This window comes from Octopus bimaculoides, chromosome 19 (assembly GCF_001194135.2).
Source record: "Octopus bimaculoides isolate UCB-OBI-ISO-001 chromosome 19, ASM119413v2, whole genome shotgun sequence".
NCBI classification, from domain to species: Eukaryota; Metazoa; Mollusca; class Cephalopoda; order Octopoda; family Octopodidae; genus Octopus; species Octopus bimaculoides.
The window spans coordinates 47953883-47964987 of NC_068999.1; the positions used below are offsets into that span (position 1 = coordinate 47953883).

At 36.1% G+C, this 11105-nt stretch overlaps 1 protein-coding gene across 1 annotated transcript; it reads left to right on the forward strand.

The window, feature by feature from the left end:
* Nucleotides 1-1358: 1358 nt before the first annotated feature.
* LOC106877023 (uncharacterized) lies at nucleotides 1359-7652 on the forward strand. Its single transcript, XM_014925802.2, has 3 exons — nucleotides 1359-1661; nucleotides 4173-4548; nucleotides 6647-7652. The coding sequence occupies exons 1-3, from the start codon at nucleotides 1449-1451 to the stop codon at nucleotides 7039-7041; spliced, it is 984 nt and encodes a 327-aa protein (XP_014781288.1). The 5' UTR covers nucleotides 1359-1448; the 3' UTR covers nucleotides 7042-7652.
* The last annotated feature ends 3453 nt before the right edge of the window (nucleotides 7653-11105 follow it).

Sequence of the window (11105 nt, forward strand, 5' to 3'; positions counted from 1 at the left end):
TTGTAATGTTTCATGCTCCCAGGCGCCTCTCTCCATTCCTGTTACCCCCAAACATTAATTCTCTGGAATTCCCTTCTTGCTCAAGTTTTTTCCTGTAGTTGTCGGCTTAAAGTCGTTTAAGCTGAACAACGGCATCAATCTCACCAACCATAGGTGCTGGGGTAGCAAGCGGACCCCTAAAGTTTTCTTTTTTTTTTCGGGGTTATGAAAACGCTTTGTACAATCTTTTGAAAAACTTTTGAACGTAGAAACATTTTTGGATTGATTTGAAACATTACTTTTCCATTATTGGATTTATCTGGTTTGATTGATGTGCAAATATAATAATAATTATGCCTGTGTTTATTTTGATATTAAGACTGAAAACATCGAATAAAAAGCTTTGCACTTGGGTTTGCACCCACTAAACAAATTTCGTTCGCGCACTTTTCTCAGAGTGCCTGCTAAAGTCATTGGTACTGCACCCCCACCCGCCTCTGCCTGACTCTACCAAAGTCAAAATAAATATAACTAAAATAAATAAATTAATAAACATATCTGAAAAGTTTTCTACCTGTATTTTCTATAGAGATCCTTCATGTATTTTCTTCTTTTTTTTTTTTTCAGCCCGTACGCTCCCCAAAGTTTTCCATTTTATTTTTGCGTTGATATTTGATAACTCACTCTTTTATTTCAATCTAACATTGAGGAAGTTTGAAAGAGAGGAAATGTCGATGAAAATGTGTTTGTTTGTCTGGGATTGGTTAGTTCTTCAAGACGTTATATTATTTAATTCTGGTGTTGGTAAGGTTTTTATCTTCTCTTCCTTGCGCTGACATTTATTTGATTACCTAACTATATAGCTTTACCTTTATGATTTTTATCATAAGTTTTAGGTTCTATGGTTACCTTTAATAGCTCTAAAAAGCATTATTATTATTATTATTATTATTATTATTATTATTATTATTATTATTATTATTATTATAAAGTAGTTTATAATTTCTTTATTTACTTTATTTACATCATTTTGAAATAATAGTTTTGTTTGCATTCCGTCTAACGGTGGGCTTGTCTTTGTTCGTATGCATAAAGTTTGTTTTGCTTGATGTTTTTATTTCTTTTATCTTCATTATATATTACTACAATTTCTTGATTGAATAGATTTAATATGATTTGTAAAAACCGGCACTAGTCTGTTTTATGTTGTTGAATCAGTCGTAATATATATTTGTTAAGCAGCCTTTCCTTGTATAACAACTCACAAATGTATACAATTGCTGCTGGTACTAAATCAAATGTATGTAAAATTGAATAGATATCAGACGTTTACAATACATCACTCACATAATACCAGAATGACACAAAGGTCAATTATGCCTTTCTGTGGTTTTAGAATCCGATAGACAGCGTTATGAAAGGTTCACCTTGACCTCTTAGTATCTAAATAAAAAGGGATTTTCTACGAGATGCAAAGCATTGTGAATTCACTAGCTGACCAAAGCAGAAACATGCCAATTGTACAAACGTTAATCTTCTTAATATTAGTTCTGTTACAGAGTCATTATGTTACAGCTCATGGTCGATTAATTGAACCCGCCAGCCGCTCTAGTATGTGGCGTTTCGGCTTTGCCAATCCTATCAATTATAACGACAATGAACTTTACTGCGGTGGCTTTTCTGTAAGTTTTCCAGTTTTTCTTTACTTAAATTTTACTAGCAATATTTTTTGTCGATCTGCTAAACAATTAAGTTTATGATTTACGTCTATATAATGGTTAATGTATTTACATATACTTTCAAACGCGTTTCTTATATAATATGCTAGTACATAATGTCATAAATATAAATATAGTTTATTAATAAAATATTTACCAGTTTTGTTTTTAGGGTTATGAGAGGCAAAATAGTATTGTACGATTGAAATCTCGAAATGTAAAATAGTCCGGTACATACCGATTTGCTAATTCATATATATACATAATCACATTTTCGCACGTCTATGTCCACGCATTTATCTATTTTTCAGTCTATACATGCATTATCACTCTGTATATAAACACAAAACCTAATATTTTGAAGAAAGTGGTAAAAAGGCCGGTCATAAATGTTAATGCTTTTAAAATATTAATGACAAAATGGAAAAACTCCATTTGGGAATCAAAGTGGACAGCAGCCAGTTTGCCAAGAACTTGACAAAAATATAATAAAAATAGTCAAAACGTAAGCGGACATAGTCGCTCGAATATGCTTTAGTATTTTACCAGAACCGATTCTTCCATCGACTCGCTGCGAATAAAATACAGAGCATACACAAGAGAAAATTTTAAACAAAATAATTTATATCTTGGCTACAGACCACAGGAATGATAAGAATTTCATACACGCACACAGATTTATTGGGGGTGTTTATTGTAGATAAGATGCCAATACGTAGCAGGTCGATAACTTATTTTATCGATGTCAGAGAAATAAATTCACAATCAATTCTGGTGGGATTTGAACTCAGAATTGAAGTTAAATACGGCAAAACTGTCAGTCTAGCGCTATATTGTTTCTACAGCTACCATCTTAATAACAGCGATTTTTAATATTGGCATTAATCTCCATATTTTGACCTCGGCGGAATTTGAACTCAGAACGTAGTCGGACAAAATGTCGCTAAGTATTTTGCCTAATTTGGGAACGATTCAACCAACTCGCCGCCTTACACCTTTCAGTAATATTAACGATGGTTTCTTATATAAGTACACACGCTTAAATCCACTGGGAAGAGATATAATCTGTAACGGTTGGCATTATGATATATGTTGTTAGAGTTGGCAGTTAGCGATTGTAACGGGTGTTGCTGTTGCAGATGTGCAAGATGAAAGAAGAACAGTGATCGAAGTGGTAAAGAAACATTTATTTACTGTTACTTTGTATATATCCAAAACCACGACGGGTTAGTATGTATAATTAGTAAATGGAAGGCCGAAATTAACTTTCATTACCTTGCATGCTTTACGAACTATGTTATACTATGACACTAGCTTACTCGTCGTGGTATGGCATATATTAAAGTAACGGTAAATAAATATTTCTATACAACTTCGATCACTGTTCTTCGTTCATCTTACAAACTGGTTCACTGGCAACCAACACCTTAACAACAACCGTTACAATTGGTGATCCTCGACTGCAACGAATACTATAACCGTTACAAATCAAATATATATCGACTCAGGAGAAATGGGAGACAAAATCGCTACCGGATGGGTTTTAACGTAAAAACTAAATACCGTAATGTATTTTATCCGGCACTCTATCGATTCTTCCAACTCCCCACCTGTATGGAACGATTCATTTTTCGAGTGATTACCCTCCATCTAGTTCTTGTGCCTATGTTATTTTTCTTTTTTCAACTTTGTATTGCGTACGTTCACTGCACTTCCATACGTAGCTCTGTACATCTTGCGTATGCACAGTGTTTTGTTTCGGATTCCTGTATTTCTATTAAAAATACAATATATCAGCAGTCCCCAACCTTTTTATTTTTTTTTTGCATCACGGACTGGTTTCAGGCAAAACAATGTTTTCCACAGACCGGGGATCACGTACATAAAAAAACAAAAACAAAAAAAAAACGAAGTTGCCTGGTTTAAAACTACCATCAGGTGCCTAAGATGCCTTTATGTGTTATCCACTCTGTTGCAAGCATTTTGGCCAATTTCACTGTTTGAAGACATCTTCCTTCAGAGGCCCTGCAGCAGTCATGGGTACTGCTTTTTCTTCTAAAAGACATAGTAAAATAGACTTTGTTCCATATTGTTCGTGTATGCAAAACTTGTTTGTTATGAAAACTGTCATCGTTCTAAAAGGGGTTGGTTTCTATTGGGGTTCACATATATCCGGCTTATTTGTTATATCTAGTCATCTGACATACATTAAGCGATAGAAACATTTTATATTTCAATGAAATTGTGATGATACTACGAAATGAAATTTAAGAACTATTGACTATCAAAATCTTTTTTTTAAATATTTTTTTTTTTAATCTGAAAGATTTTCATATAAAATCTACAGTGAACGTTGGTGGAAAGAGAAACTACTGTATTTTTGTTTTCGCGATATGGTCTTGTAACAGTCTTGTGATATCCTTGTTTAAAAGTTTCTCATTACAATTTATCTTCTGTTTTTATTTTTTGTTCTAGGCGTTGTGGAAAAAAAATGGCGGAAGATGTGGGGTGTGTGGAGATCCTTTCGATGGCACACGTGAAAACGAAGCGGGTGGTAAATATGCTAACGGAATAATAGCAGCCCGATACACACAAGGGGAACTAATAAATGTAACTATACAATTAACAACAAACCATTTAGGCGGATACTTTGAATTTAATCTCTGTCCAGTAAACGACCCTAAAAGACGGGCAGATGAAAACTGCATGCTCAATCATCCTGTGTTGACATTAGATGGAAAGCGACGCTATACTTTAAGGACATCGACTTCAGGTTTATTTCACATAACTCTCCGATTACCACAAGGCGTTTACTGTAAACAATGCGTGTTTCGATGGAAATATAATGCAGGTAAGATGATAGTTCTTATTGTCAACCAAAGATCGACCAAGTTATATATGGAAACTTGTGTTCGGGATTTTTTTGTTGAGTGTTAACATTGTTTGAATAATGTTTTATTTATTCTTGAAAGCCTCTTATGTCAAATGATCATTGTTAGTTTGTTGTAGCTCATCTGCTTACTTTTCCTCGGTGTTTTCGTTTTATTTGCTCCAAATATTTTCGCCATGTATAGGTTCTATTAAAAGATATTTTAAAATTCTGGATCTGACCAAAACATGGCATTGTCTGATAGATACTATATGATGAATACTATTTCTAAATTTCCATTGGTTATTTACTTCGAAGTAATTGAACAATCATTAGAGTTAAGTTTGCTGTAACTGATAAAGAGAAGTTTACATTTTATTGTTTTGAAGATTTGGTTCTGTCGACGCCAGAGCAAAGCCAATCATGTCTATGTTCCTAGTGATCGCTGACAGAGTGGTGAATATAGACCGAATGGACAGGTTTACTCTCAACATAGAAAGGAGATGACAGCTGCGAGTAGGCACTTCCATTAGTGGTTAGGTTAATCTGTGACTTTTCTTGATTGGTCCTATCCAGCTACCCAATATGGGAGATTTTTTCCTTCTCGATTTCCTTTTCTGTTTGTTTTTATTTGATGTAAAACCCGATTGTGTTGTGTCCCATTTTAGTACGGTCGATAAAGGAATTATTTCTTTTTATCTCGGGTTCTGCTGAAACTCCCGGAGTCTAGCATGCGTAGTGGGCTTGCTACCTGCAGCCTACGGTACCATACTATCTGTTCTTTTCAACTGTCTCATACTTCCCTGATTATTCTGGCCGTGCCAAGGAGGCAAGCCTTTTGTAACGGACACTCTATTCCAATTTCTTTGATATTCTTCTTAATGTCTTTTGATACTGTCCCCAAGGACCCAACAATAATTGACACTATCTTCGCCTTCTTCATTTTTCATAGACGGGCTATTTCGTACTTAAAAGGGAATTATATTTATCTATTTTTTCGCCTTCCTTCTTGACTATCCGTGGGCCAAAGGGGCACGCAACCTCAACTATATAACATGTAGTTCATCTTGTCGACCACCAATAGATCCGGTATGTTATGCTCTAGCACCTGATCTGTTTGTATTGAGAAGTCCCAGAGGACTTTACAAGTCTCTGACTCCGCCACTCACCACGTCTTGCTTCTCTCCAGCCCCCACTTTTCGCAGTTTCCAATGTAGTACTTTCGCTACCTTATCGTGTCTCCACAACTTGTCATGGTTTTGGGCATTCGTTCGTGATATGGACAATGGTTTAGTTCACTCTATTATAGATGCTGCACAGAGGAGACACCTGCTCATTCCTAAAGCTGACCTTCCAATTCGTGGCCAAGGCTTGCTCTTGCACTGCCAGTATAGTGCTCTCGGTCTCTTTTTCATCATCATCATTATTATTATTATTATTATTATTATTATTATTATTATTATTATTATTATTATTATTATTATTATTATCATTATTATTATTATTATTGTTGTTATGGTGGTGGGACGTCAGAATCGTTAGCACGCCGGACAAAATGATTGGCGGCATTTCGTCCGTCTTTACGTTCTAAGTTCAAATTCCGCCGAGTTTGACTTTGTCTTTCATTCTTTTGGGGTTGATAAAAGTAGTACCAGTCAGGTGCTAGGGTCGATGTAATCGAATAACCTCCACCCACAAAATTTCAGGCTTTTTGCCAACTATAGAAAAGATTATTGTTATTACTGTTACTGTTAGTGATGTCATAAGAATTTTATAAATTTTCGAGAAAACGTAAAATAATAAGTTTTGGAACATTGGATCTCGAAGCACATTAAGCTATAAATAATAGCATGTAAATAGCGAGTTGAAAAAACCCCTTTCGAAAAGAAAAAAAGTCGAAGGCTGCCCGTGTGATACGAACTTACATCTCTCTTAAATATGACAGGCGCTCTACCGTTAGACCAAAGAAATCCTTTGAATTTCGATATCCATTTTGGATAAGTTTTCAATGTTGATGTCATTCCTTTTCATATCGTTTTCAATTTTATCAATATGTCTTTATTAAATTTATCTTAATTAGGTACACAATGGAATTGTGATGGTACTAAATGTTGCCTTGGATGTGGTAATCAAGAACAGTTTTATGCATGCTCTGATGTTTTGATTTCTCCAAGAAATGTATTTGATTGGAAAACAACTACGGTGCCAAGTAGCAATAAAGAATGTGAAGCCAAGCTACCATGGCGAAACAACCCCAGAGCTACACCTTGGTGTAAGCTTCGTTGTTCGCAAAATAGATGTCCTCACAAGTATTGCGAAGCAGCTTGCTACCTTTTAGTACCGCAAGGGTTTGGAAGGTCTTCAAATTCATATTCTAGCCAATATCAAGACCAGTTTTTGAAAGCTCTGCTACGCGCCAGTAATTCCAAGGCTTACGCAAATGGATTAAATAAAACAATGGAAACAGGAAAATAGTGATTTACACAGAACGAATTTCAAATGATATATATATATATATATATATATATATATATACATATGTTATACATATACATTATATATATATATATATATATATATATATATATATACACACATACATAACGTATGTATGTATATTCCTTCCATTTTGTTGAGGTAAACCCTTTAGCATTTAAATTATTCTGTCAAATAATATGTTTATTTACCTTTTATCTTCATTAATCATGCATTATCTCCAAGCTTTGAGATTTTGATTATCTGATTGTTTATTTTTAGAATGACATTGTAGGATAGGTGGGAGAGGCTAGATCTGGCCTGCTTGAACATAAAACAGGTAGAATACTTTCTAAATGCTCACGGGTTTAATGAATACCTCAAGAGAAATGAATTCTGGACTGCGTTTTCTCAGATATTTTAATATTTTAATATTTTGGTATTTCAATATTGCAAGAATTATATACAAAAATTCTCCGAAATAAACGTTAGGACAATATTTCATCCTTCAGATTCTTTATCTATTGAGTAGCGGAAGAACTCTTTAAAGATTTTAAACATTTGTACATATTTGTCGAAAGAACATGAATAAAAATATTATGATTGTCGTACTTACGTTCTTTTTCATTTCTGGAATTACGTTTGTTTTACTTTCTGTTACTAACCAGAAGCATATATTTTCACCGTGATGTGTGTGTGTGCATGGGTGTCTGTGCCATTCTTTTAATCATTTCCAAGTTTTAGTCGCTGGGTTATTGCCCTACTGCAGCACAGGCTTCTAAGCTATTTCTCGACCTTATCAAACCAAATCTGGTTATTAACCTCTGTTCAACGAATGGATTTACATTGCAGGTTGTAGTCGAACAAATCAACTGCAGGCGTACCTCACCCTACGTCGTTAATTGGTTCCAGGAGATGAGACTTAAGTCGAAAAACGACTTAAGTAGAATTAACTTGTCTCTATGCTAGGCCGAATTTACTTGTCTCTAAGCTAAACAGACAATAACCATTCCCAGTCCTGTGCTTTATTTATGAATGCATTTTCAATAATAGATGGTTTGATATGTGCTAAAATCTTGTCCTTATGTTCAATCATCGATACAGTTGTTCGACTTATCCCAAAAGATTGTGCAACTGCTACCACTTTTTCACCTTTTTCACGGCGTTTTATCAGCCAGTTTATCTTCCAGTGTTATAGATAAAATAAGTACCAGTCAAGTACTGGGGCTGACTTATTCCCTCCTCTCAAAACTGCATGCCTTGTGCCAAAATGAAAAAAAAAATATAACCAAACAAACATCAGCGAATATGACACTGCATCGTTCAAAAAGAAAATAAAAAAATACCTTTCTTTTATGATAATCATTTGGGAGTGGACTACAACTAACTTTATAAAGTTCTTTTTATTGACAGGCAGCATATTCGTAGTCACATCTTTGTTTATTTAATAGATCTGTCATTGAAATATAATAGTACGATTCTGTTGAATCTCTTTGGTCATAGTCTGCACAACCAGCTAAAAGCAAACATTGGATTTCTAAGGAATTCAATGACTATACATTTTGTCACGTTCTATTTTACTAACAAAAGATAGGACTAGAATATTCTTTCCTACTTTAGGCACAAGGTCCGAAATTTTTGGAGGGAGAGGGGGGCAGTACGCAACTGGTACTTAATTTATCGACCACGAAAAGATGAAAGGCAAAGTCGACTTCGGCGGAATTTGCACTCAGAGCGTAAAAACAGACGAAATACCGCTAAACTTTTCGCCCGGCGTCCTAGCGATTCTGCATGCTCGCCGCCTTAATAGATCTAGAATATTAAAACAAAAAGGACAGAGCAACATTTGCTTCCTAAGCCAATTTTATGCGAAATAGCAAAAATGATTAACTCGTTACAACGGTATCTTGCATATCTATTCTTAATATATTTCGGCAAATTCGATTGCAGTTGTAGCGACCGTGCGACCAGGAGATGGTGACGAAAGAATGGCTCCTTTAGCGCATCGCACGGTCGGCACAAATATAACAAACAAAAGATGGAATGAGTTAAGTGCCAACAAGAAAAGAGAGAGACTCAACCGGTACAAATGTATAAAAGCAAGGTTTTATTGGTTGTCAACTAGAATGTCTGTGTGAGTGTGAATGCGACATAAAACACATTATAAGATAGGCCGTCGTTTAAACAAAGAGTGTGTGTGTATACAAATATGTATATGAATGTAAGATATACAGAGCATAAAAAAACAGTCTATAATAAGGATGCTAGAAGAAAGTCCAGACCCAAGGATAAGAAACACCAGTTCGTAGCTAAGGTACACAGTAGTTGAAGTGCTGTACCAAGAGGTTGTGGCGTTGAAGGCAGAGCCGAAGTAAGACACATGTCGTGTAAGAAGTTGAGGCTTCAATGCTGTAGCCGGTTACTTGGTACAGGAGTTCTCGCAGGTTGAATTCTGGCTAACTCTGGTGAAGCATTTCACACAAACAGCATGGAGAAAGTTGATGTTGACGTTAAGAAGCTGGAAGTGGCGACGAAGATGGAGTTTGCAGTAAGGTGTTGAACGAAGTGTTGGATCTCCATGAAGCTGTGTCATGTCGTCGCTGGAACTGGCTGGTGCTCTGTGGTCAACGGCTAGACCTCAAGAGGTCTAAAGCCGAAGACAAACTTTAGCGCAGACAAGCTAGCTATTTATGAGAAATAATCGGCTCAAACAGGGGTTCAGGAAACTGTTCAACGTGACCTTATCAGAAGGTTGCGATTGATTGGTTTGCACGCTGGCGCGAAATAGAACCAGATACAAAAATGCGCCAATACCAACAAATCAGAGTGGTGAACACAACAGCGTCCAAAGATGCGGCCGAAGGCCAGATGTTATCTGCTACGTCTGCATTCACATATATATATAACTGAGAGTGGAGAGAAGCTTCGCTACGCAGTTATGCTTATCGCTATTGTATTCGCCACAAAAGCACAACTTCACCTTTATGACAACTATGGGTTTATATATATACAGTAATCTCTCGACTATCGCGGGTGTTACATTGCAAAACCCCTCGCGATAGGTGAAAATTCCCGAAGTAGAAACAGTACTGTACTGTATATTTTTACCTCCGCCAAGGAAGGAGGTTATATTTTCATCGGCGTTGGTTTGTCCGTCTGTCTGTCTGTGTGCAAAATAACTCAAAAAGTTGGGAACGGTATTTGATGAAATCTGCAGGAAAAGTTGGTAATGACACAAGAAACAGATGATGAAATTTTGGTAGTGATCCAGGAATTTTTATGGATTCTTAAAGGATTTTTCATTTGTTATATTTACTTTATATGAAGTATAACAATGTTACGTTTTTTTTATTATCTCCCTTGAAAACACGTTCATCGTTTCCACGTAACCTATGGTGGCGTTGCTGTTTCCAAAGTTTATTTTCATTTCTCTGTTAGTAATTTTACTCGCGTATCTATCTCAAAATGAGCTGCTTGGCGAAGGTCTGCGGAGGATGACATGACAAGCCTTGACTATTGGGATCGACTCAAAAAGCTCAGGCTTTGCTCCCTCCACTGCCGGTATGAGCTCTATATTATCTGTATGATGTGGAAAATATTCCATCAACATTGCCCATCTTTAAAATTCGTCCGAGGCTTGGCTCCCGTGCCATCCGTCCACTACAGAAATGTTCGTGTCGTATCACAACACTATGACAGAACTATTTCACCTCAATTGGCCCAGCTCTCTTCAACATCGTGCTAGACACACATAAAGGAGGAAAGTGACTTCACGGCATTCAAACGATCCCTAGATGATTACCCCCAACAAATACCAGATAAACCACCTACACCCAGATATGTCTCTGAAAACAATAACCCTCTGTTTGAATGGGCTATGGTTCCCCAGAGCTGACTGTGTATCTCTTCCAGGTGGTGCTATTGAATTAGGCATGGCCTGAGTCAACTTCGGCCGAAACTTATCTAAGTAATCTAATCTATGCTGTAACCTTTTAATCAAAGCATGACAACGTGGGTAGAGGCTGATATCTTAATATTTCTGATGGTCTTAAGTATAAAAAGAA